The 20,724-nt window shown below is 33.5% G+C and overlaps 2 protein-coding genes across 2 annotated transcripts; both read left to right on the top strand.

Annotated features, from left to right (window-relative positions):
• Positions 1 to 8,459: 8,459 nt before the first annotated feature.
• Positions 8,460 to 17,590, top strand: LOC123706289 (aromatic-L-amino-acid decarboxylase-like). The gene is made up of 6 exons (XM_045655484.1): positions 8,460 to 8,639; positions 11,241 to 11,325; positions 12,056 to 12,290; positions 14,401 to 14,650; positions 14,785 to 14,933; positions 15,078 to 17,590. Exons 2-6 carry the CDS (start codon positions 11,246 to 11,248, stop codon positions 15,786 to 15,788), a joined length of 1,425 nt encoding a protein of 474 aa, XP_045511440.1. The 5' UTR covers positions 8,460 to 8,639; positions 11,241 to 11,245; the 3' UTR covers positions 15,789 to 17,590.
• Positions 17,591 to 18,287: 697 nt separating this feature from the next.
• LOC123706403 (peroxisomal N(1)-acetyl-spermine/spermidine oxidase-like) lies at positions 18,288 to 20,155 on the top strand. Its single transcript, XM_045655667.1, has 2 exons — positions 18,288 to 18,648; positions 18,771 to 20,155. The coding sequence occupies exons 1-2, from the start codon at positions 18,359 to 18,361 to the stop codon at positions 20,071 to 20,073; spliced, it is 1,593 nt and encodes a 530-aa protein (XP_045511623.1). The 5' UTR covers positions 18,288 to 18,358; the 3' UTR covers positions 20,074 to 20,155.
• Positions 20,156 to 20,724: the final 569 nt, after the last annotated feature.

Here is a 20,724-nt window from a genome sequence, read left to right as displayed (position 1 = left end):
AAATGTAGGGGTATTTAAATTCAATATTATTATGGCGCCGACAGCACCGCGTTTACGGGACTTATTTCGTGACGCGATCCCTCAGCCCCCGGAATCACAGACACAATAGAAAATCTATTGTGTCGTGGTCTAATTGGGCCGCTCGGTGGTCAATGGGTTGAATGGTTGAAACCTACAGTGCCTATCAAGATATCACACAAACACTTACAACTAACTTGTAACTAACTAACTCAAAATATATATAATAAGTCGAGAAAAACGTGATTTCTTGTCCGTTCCCCTAATTTTTTCTGTGTAGGTTGCATCATTGCATGCATATATTCCTACTAGTATGTAGACTAGAGATATACAGAGAACGCTAAATTCATTTGCCTGGTCATCATTACCAATATATACACCATGACATGGTAGAGACCATTCCATAGAATTGCGTCAATTATCTCCATCTTTAATATCTCTGTAGGTGAGATGTTCTGCACCCTAGTCATCATCAGGTCTCCAGAATATAGTAGAGTCCGTGTTGAATAAGATTAATTTCTAAACGGGTGTTTTCTTAACTGTTCTTCTTTCTAGAACTTATAATTACTTGCTTAGTCATCTTAAGGTCTCCAGAATGGGTCATGTAGTAGAGACCTTGCTTAATAAGGTTGATTCCTACATTAGATTTACAAAATCTCATATGTTACTGCCTCTCAGAGAGCATAAATTAAGTAGAAACCACTAAAACATTACGATATCCTGTTTTATTCGTCAAGCGTATCTTGAGACAGGATACGATCAGCGAATGGGATAGGAGATACGATGTAGGAGGAACGGCCGGAGTCACGAAGCTCTTTTTACCAAGCGCTGCTGCTGCATACAAGGTAGTCGGGAAAATAGACATTATACACCACACCTCATAAGTACTGTCTGTACACGGCGGATTCGCCTTCTAAGACTTGAACAGATTCAAGCTGAAGGAGAATCCGTCGTGTCTATGTCAGCCCGGAGTTGAGGAGACTGTTGCTCACTCGAGTGCCCAATTTTTGCAAGCAATATATATGCTATTGAGAAAAAATTGGGCATGGCAATGACGGGTGGGAATCTGCCTTTCGCCCTGGGGGACAAGTGTAGGGATGCATTCCTACAACATTGTAGGCATATTGTAGTCTTAATTAACCAAAGAAATAGTGTGTGATATTAGTTTAACTGTGATATAGGATTGAGCTAAATGTTTTTGTGCCGAGTTTTATTGAATTTTAACATAGTAGTTTTGATATTTATATTAAGAATTTATAATTTTATTTGAAAATTATTCAATAATATGTACCAGTATTTTAAAATGTTTAAAAATTGAAAAAAAAAGGAAAAAATGTCTCTGGACTAAAATCAAGACGTGGCTCGAACAACCTGTGAAGGCGGGTGCCCTAAAAAAAACACATTACGATACATTTTACAATTCCTTAATCTTTGGTGTATATTATAGGGGGCGGTTAAAAAAACAAATTTAAATGTAGTTACAGAATCGTCAAGGTCGTTGAACCGTGTAACAGCCTTAATGAAATTATTAAAAGAACATCAAACATTAATTAACTCCTTTTATCCCTTTTGGTCTGAATCATGCATTCACCCAGCGTTACAGAAACGTACAAGTTGAAACGTACGTATATACTACGTACATACAGTTAGGAAACGCCCCCCCCCATGAAATTATGACGTATAGCTATAGGGCTGTTACTTTTTGATATTTAACCGACTTGAAAAATAAAGGAGAAGGTTATCAATTCGGCCTGTATATTTCTGTTTGCTTTTTTTCACAGTTGATTTTGTGGTAATTTGGAGATTAAAACCCGTTAAAATACAAAAATGGTGTAGCCTAAATATGAATTTACAAGAAGAAACAATCCGAATTAATACAGCTTGTAAAAGTAAATACGTTTTTATCAGTGCTATATTTCGAAATCTAGTTTTGTTATGGACGCCGAAGGCTATTTAATGTACCTAAATTATTTATAATGCTTGATATTTGTATTATACATATATTCAATAATTATTTTAAACCAGAATTTACAATACTTGTATGTAGGTATACCTACTAAATTATTTTTAAAACGATAAATTAAATTAAATTTAAAAACACAAAATATGCAAAAATAAATTAAAATTATTATTATACGAGCATAGAACCTCTACCTTTTTGTTTTAGGAAGAAAAAGAAAATAGTTTGACAGGCTTAGTGCTTTACAAAGTGGAGACGCCACGTATCGATAAAAATACAATAATTATAATATCTATCTTTTTCTTCCCTAATATTTACGTAATTATGCACATAAATTTAAACAAGATTTTTTTAAGGTTTCCTTTTTTTATATTTTCGTGCTCTTCTAGATTGCGTAAAAAATAGATGCGATCTTTGGACTCCTAATAGGTACTATTTGTAGCTATCATTTTGATAGAAAATATGTCAACATAATTTAAAACTCATACTGCCATATCTATAGAAATTAAAAAATAGTCTCTTTTTAACTTGTAGTCAGATATGGTATTTACAAATATATTTATTAAAAGGGCTACAAACTGAAACAATCGATATTTATTTAATGTGAATTGACATCACTTTAAACTTTTTTCCATACTATGTTCAAAATCTGTGGATGTGTCACCCGCTACTATCGATCCCCCTCAATACCCTCGTAAACACGCTTGATGGGGGGGGAGCCATTTCGAACATTTTGTATGAAGTTTCCTTACTGTATGTATCTGCATATTGTGCCATTACCGATAGGTACCCGATATATTATATTATGGCGCAGACTAAATTACTAAAATATTTCATTACAAATTTTTGTGCAATAAATCAAGATAGTGACCAATAAAATAACCCTTATTTCAATGCAATAAGTATCACGCGTTACAAAATATTATGTGAAAAAATAAGATTTGATTTTAATTTTTTTCTCAGCCTATTTGTAACATTTTGATAGATTTTTTTTTTCTATCTTTTTGAGTTGGACATGTCTGCTTACTTATAATATTTTTAAATAAATAAATTTATTTTATTAAATAAAAGAAAAATATTTCTTTATTCAGCACGATATTGTCAATTTTGTGTGAAGAGGCAACGGAAATTATTTTTTACAATATTATAAACCATCGACGAAAAAATTGGTACCATTTAAAGATTAAGGAGTAATCTATCTATGGTAATTATTAGTTAAATTTGGTTTTATATTATTATTTTGCCGCATAATGCACCGAAAAATTGCTTATTTTTGTCAGATTATTATTTTTCATGGTTGTATCGATAACAATGCCGTACAAAAATAAATGACCAAAAATGCACTCCTGCTCCTGCATACACTGATCACGTAAAAAATACGTAAACAACGAAATTACGTCAAAAATTTTTTTCTCAATTTTTCCCTAAAATCCATATTTTCTTCTCTAGCTTCGCGCAGTCGGCATATACCGCTTCTCTAATGTGAGCATTTGGCTATGAAAACATAATCTTAAACGATAGCTCATAAGCTCACGTGCTGCTGGCAAAGTTGGGCGAGTTGCTTATTATGGGTGTTCAATGTTCACACAGAGTTTTAAGAATTCATCTATTTAAAAAAAAATGCATCTGGAATTTTATAAGTATTTTTCATTTACTCAGCGTATGCAAAACTATAACCTCCTTTGAGCTTAGTATACCAACAATGGGACAGTATACCTACTTACCTGTATACTTACTGACAATTATTATTGATGATACAAATAATATGATAAAACCATAAAACGATATATTTAATGTTTCTGATGCTACAATAGTGATAAAATGATTGAGTAGGTACCCATCTAACATGGTAAATTTCAAAACGATAAACGAGCAAAAAATAAGGAAAAACTGTTTATAATTATATTATGTATATTTATTCTTTTTTGATACCTAGTTTTTATTCTGTGTTTATTATGACTGGTAATAATCATAACCATGTTATATGAGAATATTATATCAAAAGTCAACATGAGACCGATATGGGTCATTGCTTTTGAATTCACCCCATATAAGCTCCACTTCATCAAAAGCTTTAGAAGAGTAATTACGCGGTGACGCAGGCCCCACTCTGCTCTTGACTTGTTGAGAGGTGGGAGTGTGGAGGTAGTGCGGCCGCACCGTTGTCATGGTTACCTCGCCACCCTAAAGTTAGCAGTTGCAACAAGTGGATTATGTATAGAACGAAAACTGATACGGCTTTTGTATCTCTGCGATATTTGAGTAATCGTTTTAGGAGTTCAGTATTTATAAGACGCTTGGTCTAGGAGTTCGATGTCTGTTAAAATTTTTTTGTTAGAAACCCTTAGCAGAAACCATAGGTTACCTAGCTACAAAAATGACATCGTATTATAAGAAAAATAAGATGGACATGTAGGTTAATAACATAGAATAAAATATACTCGTTCGGCGGGAAAAAAAAAATTGCAGATTTTCGGCGGTATGGCGACCATTTGGAATCGTCCGAAAAGTATGGCATGATGATTTTCGTAAATGGCTGCACGATGATGGTTAGGTACCTGTCCAAAAGTTAGCCTGGTACAAATGGTTGAATTGTTTTTTTTGGAAAAACGCCCATTCGCGTCGGTATGGCGGGCTGTAAGTCACACCGGAAAAGTATGGCATGACACTAACGCCTACTTCTTTTTTATGGGCTATCGTTAAAATCTAAAACTTTTTGTGTTACAAATCGTTTGACTTTCGCTATTTTTCCGACGAGTTCGACTAACGCCCACGCGACTAAGCTGCCGGTACCAGCGTTCACACCATCATTTTTCTTTTTGTCAGTCATCCTGTTACAAATGACTCGAAATTTTGTGTCAATATCTCCCGGTCTAAAACGAATAATTGGAATAGAACAAGATTTTTATATCGCTAGGTAACAAGGTACTATGGTGATGGGAGCATGAGCCGAGGTTACCTAGTATTTATAAGCCATAAGTGGATATAATAATAAAGTTTCAGAATTATCATATGCGTGAGTTTGGATCTTTACATAATATGTTCAGTATTATGGATATTTGTTAGTCAATCATGCCAAAAGTCAAAACTACTGAACGGAGTTACCGAGACTTGGTTTTTGTTAAAAATATTTATTTATGTCGCAGTTTTCCTGGGCCCTGGCAAATATAGATTGATCTCCCTTTTGTGCAAATTTCTTTAGTCCATTGAAAAGTTACTTTTGGGGTTGCATTTCTTAGAGGACGCAATTTTATTTTTTTGATGTGTAGAGGGGGTTAGTGTGAAGCTATCACTAAGTTTGTGGGGTGGCCACCCTTGTCCCACGGCCGCCATCTTGAAAATAGCGGAAGATATGGTTTATACGATATATCTCTTAAACTGTTTATCTGATAAAAAAAAATTGTTAACATTATTTGTTGCAAATTAAATTCTCTACAATTTTTGTGCAGTAACTTTTTGTCGTAGAACTATAAATAAAAAAGTTATCAGCGAAAATGTTCAGATAATAGAGATATTTATATTTTTCAATAAAACTTTTTTTTATCATTTTACGAAGAAATGATATCAGACCATTTTTGTAGATTTTTTTTCGAGGAACAACTTTTACATACAATATTTTTTCATTACGTCAATAGCTAAGGTTTTACAGCGCTCTGAAGTGAGTACTATTTTTCAGTACTCTTAACTATACATATATTGGCTATTGGCTCTTTTCCCATGCAGCACTGCAAGAACAGAACATTTCAGCCCTGCTTTTCGACGTAAAAAAAACGTGCTTCCAGACTCTACCTCCTGGGTGGTAAGGAAAAGAGTCAACAATTAATTATTAATAATATTGCAAAATTAATTATTAAAAATATTATAATAACAAGAAAAAACAATTACTGATGACAAATAATTATTAGTACACACATAATATATGTATAACGTATAGCTAAGAGTACTGAAAAATAGCACTCACTTCAGAGCGCTGTAAAACCTTAGCTATTGACGTAATGAAAAAATGTTGTCTATAAAAGTTGTTCCTCGAAAAACAATCTACAAAAATGGTCTGATATTATTTCTTCGTAAAATGATAAAAAACAATTTTATCGAAACATTTAAATAGCTCTAATTTCTGAACATTTTCGCTTATAAATTTTTTATTTATAGTTCTACGACAAAAAGTTACTGGAGCAAAGTTGTAGAGAATTTAATTTGCAACAAATAATGTTAACAAATTTTTTTTATCAGATAAATAGTTTAAGAGATATATCGTAAAAACCATTTCAACCACTATTTTCAAGATGGCGGCCGTGGGACAAGGGTGGCGACCCCACAAACTTGGTTTTAGCTTCACATTGAACCATCACAACACACACATCCAAAAAATAAAATTGCGTCTCCTAAAAAATGCAAGGTCAGGCCAAAAAAATGTAACATTTCAATGGACTACTTACCTACCTGCCTAATTCTGTCACAGTAATTTGTTTTAACAATAAGTGCCTTTTCACACGTACCGGTTGCCGGGTAGCCGGCGCCGGATACCCGGTGTCAAATAAGCTTTCACATGTCCCGGTTGATGCCGGCAGTATCGGCTGGCTAGAGAGCCGACAAGAGTACAGTCTCATTCTATAGTTTCAAAGATGGACCGTGAACAAATAATTGCAATGTGGCTTTTATATCGAAGACGAAATTATCTGCGCCGGAAAGAAAAATCAAGAAATTATTGGGTTTATCCAATTAATATGAAAAGAAAAGCATTAGGTGCATTCTATACATTATTCCCAGATCTACGAGCACATGAAGACAGGTTTTTCAAGTACATAATAACGTACTCTCGCAGACTGTACCTGGGCGACTCACCGGCCGGCGCGTGTGAAAGCTAGTTGCGTGTTCCATACACCACTGTCAGTTCGGCCGCCGGCTAACCGATGCCCGGCGACCGGACGCACAGTGGTGGTTCCGGCACGCACCCGGCAACCGCCTGCCGGATAGATTACGCCGGTACATGTGAAAGCTATGTACCATGCCCATACACTTCACCACCGGGTAGCCGGCGCCGGCTATCCGGCAGCCGGGTAGTGTGAAAAGGCACTAATTGTAACACTGTAATTAATTTTTTGATTATAGTTACCTAGATATGTCTGTACAATGAAATGCTATACATAAATAAATACTTTAAATAACTAAAGTCACTTAACATATAAAACGAAAGATTAATAATATTCGATTAATAAAACATCGATTCAGGGATTGTTAACTTTATTGCTAAAGAAAAATCCTTCTGATTTTCACAAGTCGTCCTCACTAAAGGGAATTGATTCAATTCTCCTTGTTCTGAGAGCCACCCGAGGGTGTAATGGAGGCTGCCTCATCCCTGAATGTCACGTAGAAAGAGTACGACATCGAGGAATGTCCATCTGATATTATGTTCTAATAATTTTTAAACAAATTCAATATTATGCATAATTCAGTTATAGGGCTATCCATTATTTGGCTACCAGCCGACCGGACACACACACAACACTTCGTTGAGTCTTAATTATTGTGCAATCATTTATCATAATATAAAGGCATATTTTTTTATAAAGGCATAATTTTTAAAATATACCTAGGTATAAAATTATGCTTTATTTTCATGATTTTTATTTATTTCTTGGTTATAATAAAGATAAGCTGTCTTTAATAGGTAAGTTTTTTTCTAAGCGCTCATTAATGATTTATGGATTATATACCTTAATATAGGAATTTTATGATTCTAGTTCATTAAGGTTTAGAAAATATAAGATTATTGAGTAAATTATAAAATTATAAACTACTAATAATTATTTTATGAATCTATTAAATATTAATAGGTGATCCTGCTAACGGAGCGCACACACTCACAGTCCAGAGAGTATAAATAGTAGGTACTGCTTTGATTTCTTCCCGTCAAATATGGGTGAGAAACTATTATAGCACTTTCTAAGATTCGATAAGCGTTTTATCACACTTTTTTAGAATCAGTTCACGGTATTTATGTGACTTCGAGACATCGGTTTTGAAACAATGGGTAGGTTGCAATTTTTTTTATTAAATATGAAGACGAACTTATATTTATTTTAAAACTACGTAGTGAAGATTATTACTTACCTATATATTATTACCTACTTATAACTAATTATTTTTGAATTTAATACGTAAGTTAGATTGCCTCTTTAAAAAAAAACGACTCTATAAACCTTGTAACTAAATTATAGTAAAAATGTAACTAAGTTTTCGTAATAAAATCCAAAAATATATTTTATACTTGTTTCATCATCCATATAAAATGATGAAACTGAAGCGACCTCATCGGCATTACAATTTAAACCAACCCCAAAACCATTTCACCCAATTGCATTAATATTTGCAAGTACCTATAGCATACGCAGATCCTAATCTCCTAAGTGGAGTCTATAGTTCGGTTATATAGCGCTTGATCCTTCACATAATAGCCTGCGTATATAAAGTGGCGAGTGAGGCGGCCGCGGGCGTAGTGCGCGAGAAGTGCTTGGTAGAGCGCACCGTGATTTACTGCTATCTGTTAACGGACCTCCTGAATAATACAATATCCTGCTATCAACATCGTATCCTGTATCTTAGTAATTGATTCAATAATTCTTTGTGCTTATATCCTAGAGGCCAATATATTAAGGCGGTAAGTGATTTAAATAATTATCATATGCACTTTATTTGCAGTTATAAAACTTAATATTTTAGCTGTTCAATATGTCATTTGAGCATCAATGACATGAAGTTTATTATGAAAGAGATTATCAAAATATTATTGTAAACAAAAATTATGAATTAATTGAGATACCTTTTTGAAGCGATTTATGATACCTTCAGTTCATTAATTAATTTTCTTAATAAAAATATTATTGCTTTTATTGTACTTACAAATTAGATAAATAAATTTGAAAGATGTTATTATTGTACATACAAGTTAGCCTTGCAAAATGTGTGCCAACTAAACATGTCCCTTAGAATATAAGTTAAATTAAAAGTAACTGGGCAGTTAGATGTTGACTTTCAATATTAATCGAAAAACCTTGACCTTGATGAGATATTTTATCTGTGGTCTATGAGACTATGACAAATTATTGAAAAAAAAAATAGCAACATAGATTTTTTTCTACGATATTAATTATTTTAGCCATGAAATTCCAATACATGCTTCATTTTAATTTTTATCACCTAGGTACCTACTGGGTATTTAGATATTAAAGTAACGGAAACGTAACCGCTATAAGTCAATATAAAACAAATTGTAGAAATTGTTGATACAACCACATACTATCCTGTTTATATATTTTATTTACTAACTGATTGCACATAACGTGCTCGTGCGTGTAAAAACGTTATATATATATTCATATTGCCTAATAATGAAAATTAAGTCGTGTTTCCTTCAAAAATAAGTTCTGGGTAGGCAGTTAGGTATAGAGCGATATTATGAATGTATAGAGTAGGTAATTTCTAAAATACTTGTTTTTCATTTTATAACTACTTGGATCCAATCTCAATTTACGTTGGCTACGTATAAATAATTTTATACCTACTAAATATTGGAAATCCCAGTTCCCCACCATCTACAAAGAACCCAAAGTATCTTGTACATTTTCCGGTTTTTGGGTAACAGTAGCAATTACGATTTCCTTTCATGTTTCTTCGTATTGGTTTCATGTCATTATATTTTTTATTATGTTCTGGGTATTTGACTGATATATGTAAAGGAATTACCCACGTTTTGCAGCGGGGGAAAGCCCCCAGTTATGTATGTACGGAATACGTAGAAACGGGTCTTTCGTATGCAGGATGTCGTTGACAATATTTTTAGTATCTTGTCATCATTAAAATAATTTACGTAAGTACTTACATTCTTATTTACAACTAGCGGTCCGCCCCAGCTTCGCCCGTGGTACATATTTACGTTTTCTCTACATAAAAACCATCCTCGTACTTCAAGGAATATAATAAAAAGAATTATCGAAATCGGTTCAGCCGTTCTCGAGTTATGCGCTTACCAACACATTTTGCGATTCATTTTTATATATAAGATAATAAAAAAATATATCTTATTATTAGGTACTAAAATTTAAATTAATATCCCAAACAGTAAGTAGTTAGGTACAATGTTTTATAGCGAGAAACCAATTAGGTATACTGACACAGTTTGTATTAGAACAATAGTTTCTTGATGCGTAAATTAAGTCTAAACATTCAGATAACACTTAGAAATTATAATTTATTTATAAATATCACTAGGGCAGATCATTTTTATCACGAATTGCATTGCGTGTAAAATTAGCCTAGATTGGAGCGCTAAATATTTTTTTCATTTTGCATTGATAACTTTATTGTACTTAATCCATTGTTTTTATAATAAGGTCATATCAATAGAGATGAATTATAACGATTGATTCATTTTGTTTATCGCCATTTTATATTCGGGCATCTCAAATAGGCGCTTTTATTTAAATATAACCTGTAGGTAATATTTTCAATTTCAATTCACTTCCAATGGTTGAACTTGGCGGGAGTCGTTTGATTACAATTCTATACGGCGTTTAACAGTGTTTTAGTCATTATACATCGTGGTGCCGAGGTCCAATAATAACCTCGCACCATTTGCTCGCCGACGCTTGTGCAACGCAAAGCCACTCTCTCGACATTGAAACTTATTTTTTTTAAATATTAAATAATGACAAGACAAAATAAATTAATTTAATAATTAAATTAGTGATATTAGGCACTTAGAAACACGTGAAACGGTTAATACAATACAAACTTCCTTGGGGAAAAAAAAAATCAGTTTTTTACGTCCTGAGTTACCTACCTAAACAGCTAAAAATGAAAAAATAATTTTATTCAGGTTGAACCTTATGTTGTTGCCAATTCGTATAGTCCTTCGAATACCTATCCTATAGTTCCCACATTAAGACCCAATATATTATGATCTAGCATTTATCACATTACAATAATTAGGTACTATCTGCTTATTGTGCCTAAAATATTCGTATAACTACGCATTTTTGTAGGTATGGCTAGTTTAATATAATAAATACTTGCAATTCTGCGCTTTTACTGCGTTTAAAACTATAGGTAGGTAGGTGACTATAGGTAGGTATATTCACAGGGTATATAATTATTACCTCTGTACCGGAAGAACGTAACAAAGTAAAATTTCATTTGTAAATTGAATTTTAATAGGTACCTAAGTGTCAAAGCAGTACATAAATAAATTGTTTGGTTTCAGATTCAATGGAGGCTAAAGAATTTAAGGAATTCGCTAATGCGATGACTAACTACATCACAGAATATCTGGAAAATATCCGAGACAGGTAAGATTTCATTTAAAATCTAAACGGGACCTATAATAGATGTTTATTTTTAAACCATAAGGAAAATAAAAAAATTACGACCTTTTTAACACAATTTCTAAGGATTAAGTACCTACTGCATTTGTAGAGCTTTCAGCTTGGTATCTTCTCCATATATCTAAAAATTGGTTTATCGGTAACGTAGATAAAAAATATAAACACAACATATTTATTATCATGGATGACGGACACATATCTATACCAACAATAATTTTGTTACGCTTTCATGGATAAACCGCTGAACCAATTTTGATAACACTTATCAAAATTGGTGATTACATTCCGATTTTCTTCTTTTTTCAAACTCAAATAGAGCAGACGAATTTTCATTTACACGCAGAATATAGAAGATAAATAATATGTATCGTACTTTGAAAAAATATACCTACCTACGATATTAATTGTATTATAAATTTATAGCAATCTGTAATAGGATAGGTAATAGGTAGGAATTTGTAATGTTATGGATTGGATCAAGGTGGTCTTATCTCATTACTGTGTAATGTTTACTGTATATTAATCTTTTCTTAATATACCACTGTATTAACTATCAAATTTTTACTACAAAAATCATTTGATTCATAGAAAAAGAAGAAGAAATACTAAATTACAGTTATTTCAATTTGGTTAGGTACTACTATAAAAATAAAGTCTTATGTATTGTTTCACGTCACGAAATTTGTCAATCCAGGCAAGTGGTGCCATCAGTGAAGCCTGGTTACTTGCGTCCCTTGGTCCCGGAACAAGCGCCCGAAAAGCCGGAGCCATGGACCGCAGTGATGGCGGACATTGAGCGCGTTATCATGTCTGGTGTGACGCACTGGCATTCGCCAAGATTCCACGCTTATTTCCCTACTGCCAACTCTTATCCCGCTATTGTGGCAGATATGCTGAGTGGAGCAATTGCTTGCATTGGATTTACTTGGGTAAGCTCGTAAGATTTATGTTGTTCGACTCCCACTTATTCAAATAAGTACAGAATTAATTATACACCTACAAACTAAGCCTACAAACATTTCGATGGATGGCTCTTAGTTGATCCTAGACGACTATTTGACACAACTGGATACCTATAGGTACAGAAAAATATCATAGTTTACCAGTGGCACATAGGCTCTTTATATCCATGTAGAATCTAGATCCACGTGAATTTATAAAACATAAAATTAAATAAGTAGCTACTTAGTTACCTGCATTAAATCAAAAGTCATATTATATCTCATGTATATTTTAATAATTATTAGAATTTGCATAAAAGCTGTGTGAAAAAATAATATTCCCATATCTAGTTGCTCAACTTCTTGGTTATCGTCAAATTATCGTAATCACATTTTGTCATTTAAATTATATAACATTAAGTCAATGTCGATGTCAATGCTTGCGTTTTGAAGGATAACCAGATATTGCAGGATATTGCCACAGTTGACAGATATATACTACGTACATACAGTTAGGAAACTAAGCCCCTGCGATGAAATTATGACGTATAGCTATAGGGCTGTTACCTTTTTGATATTTAACCGACTTCAAAAATGGAGGAGGTTATCAATTCGGCCTGTATATTTCTGTTTGCTTTTTTTCACAGTTGACTTTGTGGTAATTTTGAGATTAAAACCCGTTAAAATTAAAAAATGGTGTAGGCTAAATATGAATTTACAATAAGAAACAATCTCAATAAAATATATACCTTGTAAAAGTAAATAGGTACGTTTTTTTCAGTGCTATATTTCGAAATCTTGTCTTTTTTGGACGCCGAAGGCTATTTTAATGTAGGTACCTACCTAAATTATTTATAATGCTTGATATTTGTATGATACATATAAGTATTCAATAATTATTTTAAACCAGAATTAACAATACTTGTATGTAGGTATACCTACTAAATTATTTTTAAAACGATAAATTAAATTAAATTATAAAACACAAAATATGCAAAAATAAATTAAAATTATTATTATACGAACATAGAACCTCCTTTTATATAACCTTTTTGTTTTAGGATGAAAAAGAAAATAGTTTGACAGGCTTAGTGCTTGACAAAGTGGTAAAGTCACGTATCGATAAAAATACAATAATTATTATAATATCTATCTTTTTCTTTCCTAATATTTACGTAATTATGCACATAAATTTAAACAAGATTTTTTAAGGTTTCCATTTTTTAGATTTTCGTGCTCTTCTAGATTGCGTAAAAAATAGATGCGGTCTTTAAACAGACTGGACTCCTAATAGGTACTATTTGTAGCTATCATTTTGGTAGAAAATATGTCAACATAATTTAAAACTCATACTGCCATATCTATAGAAATTAAAAAATAGTCTCTTTTTAACTTGTAGTCAGATACGGTATTTACAAATATATTTATTGAAAGGGCTACAAACTGAAACAATCGATATTTATTTAATGTGAAATGACATCACTTTAAACTTTTTTCCAAACAATATTCAAAATCTGTGGATGTGTCACCCGCTACTATCGATCCCCCTCAATACCCTCGAAAACACGCTTTATGGGGGGGGGGAGCCATTTCGAACATTTTGTATGAAGTTTCTTTACTGTATGTATCTGTATATTGTGATATTGCCTACATATCAAGCTACATATACATATACATTCACTAGCTTTCCGGCCGCGGCTTCGCGCGCGTTTTCAAAGAAAAACCCTTTCCCATAGGATTTCCGGGATAAACCTATCCTTTAATGTCCTTTCTCAGGTATCAAAATATCTCTATACCTCATGCAAATTGGTTCAGTAGTTAAGGCGTGATTGAGTAACAGACAGACAGACAGAGTTACTTTCGCATTTATAATATTAGTATGGATAATGGATATAAAACGCCTGTACCTAATGTAATGAACATACGTGCAGGTATGTGGGTACCTATAATTATAGGTTTAAAAAAGGATTTGCATAATATAGGTAGTTACCTAACTATAAATTGCCAAATGTTTGATAGGACTCTATTTATAAGTAAAATTTTATTTTTCTAATCAAAAACTTAAAGATTTTAATTTTTTTAATCTAATTTCCCGCAGATTGCGAGTCCCGCTTGTACGGAACTTGAAGTCGTAATGTTGGATTGGCTGGGTCAGATGCTTGGACTTCCTGATGAGTTTTTAGCTCGTTCTGGTGGAGAAGGAGGAGGCGTTATCCAGGGCACAGCCAGCGAGGCAACTCTTGTTGCTTTGCTCGGGGCGAAGTCGAAGACTATGCAACGAGTCAAAGAAGAACATCCTGATTGGACCGACGTAGAAATATTGTCCAAGCTCGTTGGATATTGCAACAGTAAGTTGCTTGAATTTGTCTCCTATAAAATAGCCAAATATTCATAACGAATTTATACATAGGACTTCTTTCAAGTATGTGCTATTTAAATAAGTATTATGGGTTATTAAATTGTTGATCTATCTTTTTTTCAGAACAAGCTCATTCTTCGGTCGAGCGTGCAGGTCTCCTTGGGGGAGTAAAACTGCGAACTTTATCGCCGGACAGCAAAAGAAGTTTGAGAGGAGAAACCTTGCGTGAAGCCATAAAGGAAGATATGGAAAAAGGCCTTATTCCATTCTATGTAAGAAATTAGATAAATTTTCTTATCCTTGAAATATAATAATATAATAGCTACTTAAGTCTAAAATCTAAATATATATTTTTTTCAACACGAGCTTCATTAGTCGGCAGACTGCCTAAAATATTATTTATAATTGTTTTTCAGGTTGTAGCTACACTGGGCACGACATCATCATGTGCCTTTGATAATCTTGATGAAATGGGTGACGTGTGTCAAGATCTCGGTGTTTGGCTACACGTCGATGCTGCATACGCTGGATCGGCATTCATTTGTCCTGAATATAGATACTTAATGAAGGGAATCGAAAAAGCTGATTCCTTCAATTTCAATCCTCACAAATGGATGTTTGTCAACTTTGATTGTTCGGCTATGTGGTTGAAACAGCCGCGCTGGATCGTAGATGCTTTCAATGTTGATCCGCTATATTTAAAACACGATCAGCAAGGCTCAGCGCCCGATTATCGTCATTGGCAAATTCCCCTTGGACGTCGTTTTAGATCTCTCAAGCTCTGGTTCGTGTTGCGACTTTACGGTATTGAAAATCTCCAAAAATTAATTCGCAAACATATTGCATTGGCGCATTACTTTGAAGATATTTGCAAAGCTGATGAGCGCTTCGAAGTCGTCGAAGAAGTTATCATGGGTCTCGTTTGTTTTAGACTTAAAGGTGATAATGAAATTAATGAAGCGCTTTTGCGGCGCATTAATGGCCGCGGTAAGATTCACATGGTGCCATCTAAAATTGATGATTGTTATTTCTTAAGGCTTGCTATATGTTCACGTTTCACTGAAGAGAAAGACGTTTGTGAGTCTTGGGAAGAGATCCAGGCTTCAGCTAACGAAGTTTTGCAATAAATATAAAATTTTATCAAAGTATTAAGTACCTACTAAGTTTAGTACTCCGGACTCCGGTACCTACTTAACTAAAATTTAAAAAAATAAAATATTTAGCAAATTTTATCTAGTTACATATTGTATAAATATAAGTGTGATATTATAGTATCTTCAAATTATCTATAATATGTCGTGGCCATATCGTAGATTTGCTCATTTCACGAAATGATTGATCATTCATTCAAAGGTCGCATTTCATGATGTGGCCCAATCACCAATGTGGCCAACATAGTTTGACCAGATCATTAAATCGTCAATGTTTTACGATTTTGTCATTCACATTTGGCCAGATCGTATAAAATATATGGCGACTCCATTATCCATAAAATATTTTAAAAATTCAGAATATTTAAAGAATTTGTTTTTTGTCATTCATAATAATATGCCGCAAGCCGCGGCAGCAGCCCGCGAGTGCCAGGATCGAATCGTTACTTGTAAAAGGAAACAGTTAGGTTAGACGATAAACAACTTGACAAACTTGTGCGTTACAAGCCGTGCGAGCAAAGTGGGCGTGTCGCGCCAACAGCCGGCGAGTGCCAGAAGCGAATCGCTTTTTAGAAAAGACAATTATACAATATAGTAGGATATATAAATATAGTTATAGGATTTTAGACACATTTTTTCTTCAATATGTATAAGATATCCGCACTATACTATGGAAACCCATACCTACTCGAACTTCTTCGTCGTAAATTCTTTACTATGACTTTCTTCATATTGTAATTAAACGAATTATGAAGTTTTTAACTGCGAATAATAAAATTTTCACCAGCTGCCGCCATCTTATCACATAAACACCGCGCTTGCAGCGCCTCTACCAATAATAATTAATGTAACTATTTTACGATAAGATCAAATAATTTTGATCATTTCATGAAAACACCGCACGTTTAGTTGGCCATATCGAGAAACGATTTCTTATTATTGGTCTGTATAAACCACATAATGGTGTGGCCAATAGACATTCAACCATTGCATGAAATGCGACCATTTCATGAAATGAGCATATCTACGATATGACCACGACATATACATTATACACAAATACTTACCTATTTAATTTTGTTTGCTATTTAATTTTTTTTTACCATGGTTTTTGTAATTAGCTTGCCAATAGATAATATCTAGGTATAATTTTACATTTTGTTGTTATCAATTATTTCCGTACTTCAACTTATTTAACAAAGTTAATCTTAATTTGAACTAACTAGGTATATCATACCTACCTATTATCTAAATCATTACCATTGTTCAAAGTTCCTTTGTTTATATCAATAGTGTTCTTTTGTAAAGTTATCACCATGTTATCACTAGTGTTAAATACACAACATTTTTGTTATGCCACCAAATTACTTATTTGTGTAAACCACAGAACATATTATAAACTTAAATTATAAAGAACATATAAAGAGGTGTAAATTACTGTACCTACGTTTTTCGTTATGAAATATGAACATGGCACCTAAATAATCTCCTTGTAACACGCGAAATTATTAATTTCACGTGTGAATACTACCTACATATTACATATTATAACCATTAGAAATGTGAATTACTTATAAGTATATATTATATTAACCAACATTACTAGTACAAAAATGTCATTCTCGCATCGAATATCTGCGCTATTTGTGTAAACATATTATATAATTATTAATTATCATATTAGAATGTAGTGATTAAGGTAGTGATGTTTAATAATGTAGAACAATAATATTTTGTGTTCAAATTATTCAAGATGTGAAATAAATGTTGAAAAACAATTAATGTTTTTTTTTTATTGACAACCAATCTTCCGTCTATAACTAGTACATACCTGATACCTTACCAGTTAATGTGCACCTTTTAAATAATTAAGTAAATAAGTACTAGTTAGGTAATTTTTTTTAAATTTTACCTTCATTTAAAGGAATAGAAAAATTAGAAAAGTAAAAAATGGGAAAATCCAAACTCAGAGAATACGAGTCACCTACCGGACTGTAGAAAATAGGTAATAGATTATATTATATGCCTACACTTCGTATGATTTACCTTCTTTTCTTTTTTATTTTACGTAAAGTAGATTACTTTTCTATTGGTCTGTTAAGTACTTAGATAAGAAAATGTGAGGTAAGACTACAAATAAAATATACTTATTAAATTACGTAAATATCTCGTTATAAAATAAGCCACACGAGAAAATATATTGAACCACGTTTAGTTTATAAATAATACCTATCAATGTAATATTGTAAATAATATATAAATGACGAATAAAAATTAAAGAATTTATAAGTAGATTTACCTAAAGAGCTTATGTACCCACGAGCGACGACTTCACACTAAGCTTTCCAAAGTTTTTAGGAAGCTAGAAGTGCTAGAAACCTAGAAACCAATTGAAACCTAGTGAGGAAAGGCCATTCAGAAAAGAATAATCAATGAAATCTTCTTTTTGAAGTTGATCGTAGTTGTCACCTTGACAATCCTTTATTTTATCAAAATTTCTAGTATAAATTCCCAATGTTTGGATTAAAATAAAAAGAAAGAGCACTATGAAATTATTTCGTTTATCACCTTTGTGGTTTAAATGGAACAATATATTTGAATGCCTTATTACAAAAGAAAATAAACCCTTTATAAAATTTGATCAATGTCGAAGTTTAAGTAGCGCTCTGAGTTCCTCTGAACAAGAGCAATGTATCGTGGACTCTTGCTGTATAGGTCCGAACTGCAAAGAACCACGCGTCATTATTGTAGGGGCTGGAATGGCCGGGTTATCTGCTGCTCATCGCCTTACACAATGTGGAATAAGAAATTTTGTTGTTTTGGAAGCTAAAGAAAGGTTATTAATTAATTTCATTTAAATATAATACACGAATTCATTATTCATGTAATTATCATTAAGTATGTAAGTAATAATGTTAAACTTGGAAACTTAGCTGTAAGTATACAAAATTGTTACAGACCCGGTGGAAGAATTCATTCGTGTTGGCTTGGAGACGCTATTATCGAAATGGGCGCGGAGTGGATATTTGGAGCGTGCCTACCGAATTCTGTTTACACTTTAGCATCTCAAGATAGACTCCTCCAAACGCCATTGCCTAGGCTAGATCCTTCGAGAGGATTATTCTGTACAAGTGAGGGACGAGCTGTTGATTTACCGGTCACTATTACTGCGTATCATACATTTCGACAAATCGAACAACAAGCAGCAAACTTGTTTCGGCTAGGTGGGGAAAGACCACATGGAACATTACTCAACTTTCTTGGTTTACGAATACAACAAGAATTGCATAATTTTCCCGAAGATCAAAGATATGACGCCGCAAGAGTAATGTTTGGGTTAACAAATATTCTGCGAAACCGTTGTGGCGATGATTTATCATTAATCAGTGCAGATCAATATGGAAGTTATATTGAGCTACCGGGTGGAAGTGTTCGTGTTCCGTTGGGGTACGTCGGTGTATTGGCTCCTTTAATTAGAGGTCTACCTGACAATTGCATACGCTACAATAAACCAGTAAACGTAATTCGGTGGGGCAAAGGACAAGCGGGTGATGGTCGGACATTAGTTAAATGTTGTGATGGCGAAGAAATAACTGCAGATTATGTGATTGTTACTATGTCTTTGGGATGTCTTAAATGTCAGGCTGATAAATTATTCGCGCCACCACTTCCAACATGCAAACTGCAAGCTATCTGTAGTTTAGGGTTTGGTTTAAGTGACAAAGTATTTCTTGAATACGCGGAACCTTTTTGGGTTTGTCACGAAGGTAATCTTAAAATGGCCTGGTCGGCAGAAGAACTTCAATGTAGAAGCGACTGGAGCCGGGGTGTGTGTGCCGTAGACGAAATGCCAGGTAGTAAGCACGTTTTATGCGCTTGGATTTCAGGACAGGAAGCTGCTATGATGGAGTCGATGGCAGATAACGATGTTGCTGAAGGTCTAACACAGTTGTTACGTAGGTTTACGGGCAATCCCTGTTTGCCTTATCCTCAAATGATGTTACGATCACGGTGGGCGTCTGATGCGCACTTTTGTGGTTCATATTCTTATATGGGTTGCTGTTCTACTGTAAGCCATCAATGCGAATTAGGTACTCCTGTGCCAGGCCCATGCGATTCTCAACCACCGATTATACTATTTGCTGGAGAAGCTACAGTGCCGGGTTATTTTGCCACCGTACATGGTGCAAGACTCAGTGGAATTCGTGAAGCTGAAAGAATCGTTCTATTAACAAAGAAATTTGAAGGACCTCCTCGCTAATCTACAAAAAATTCGCTGTAAAAATGTATGTGCACGTACCAAAGGAGTAAATGTGACAATAAACAAGTACTTAGTTGTGGGATGCTTTTCTTTTATATTTTTTTTTTATATAAACCACTGCAACTCGGCCGTTCGATCCTGGCCATAATTTATGAGTTTAAAATTTTTAACAGACTTCAAAAAAGGAGGAGGCTCCCAATTCGGCCGGTATATTTTATAAATGTTGTAGGTAGGTATTCACCATCAATGAACGCTATATATTAATAAGCTTGTTGATTATGACATTTATATAAATACTGGCTGCTCTGTCTCATTCTGCCCTATTGTCCCTTTTACGTTTTGTTTTCCATTAAAAACTTCCTTAAAAAAAAGTTTTATAGAATTCATCCAGATTGGTCGCTCTGTTCTCGAGATATATTGATAACAACATATTTGGCAATAAATATTCTATCCTACTTTAGGTACCTATTTTCTTTCTATATGCTAGATAACTGATCATCTTATTAATGAGATCATAATATTATCGGATAGCTACATAGGACATTTCTGGTGGAAAAGCACCCGTAATTGAGAACTTAAGTATTGAAACGCAAATTCAAGATCTTACCCTTTGTTAGTAATTTATTTCGATAATACCATAATTAATACTTT

This window comes from Colias croceus, chromosome 3, assembly GCF_905220415.1.
Source record: "Colias croceus chromosome 3, ilColCroc2.1".
In the NCBI taxonomy this organism is placed as follows: domain Eukaryota; kingdom Metazoa; phylum Arthropoda; class Insecta; order Lepidoptera; family Pieridae; genus Colias; species Colias croceus.
The sequence above is the reverse complement of the archived record's forward strand: the minus strand, read 5'-3'. Positions and strand labels throughout refer to the sequence as shown.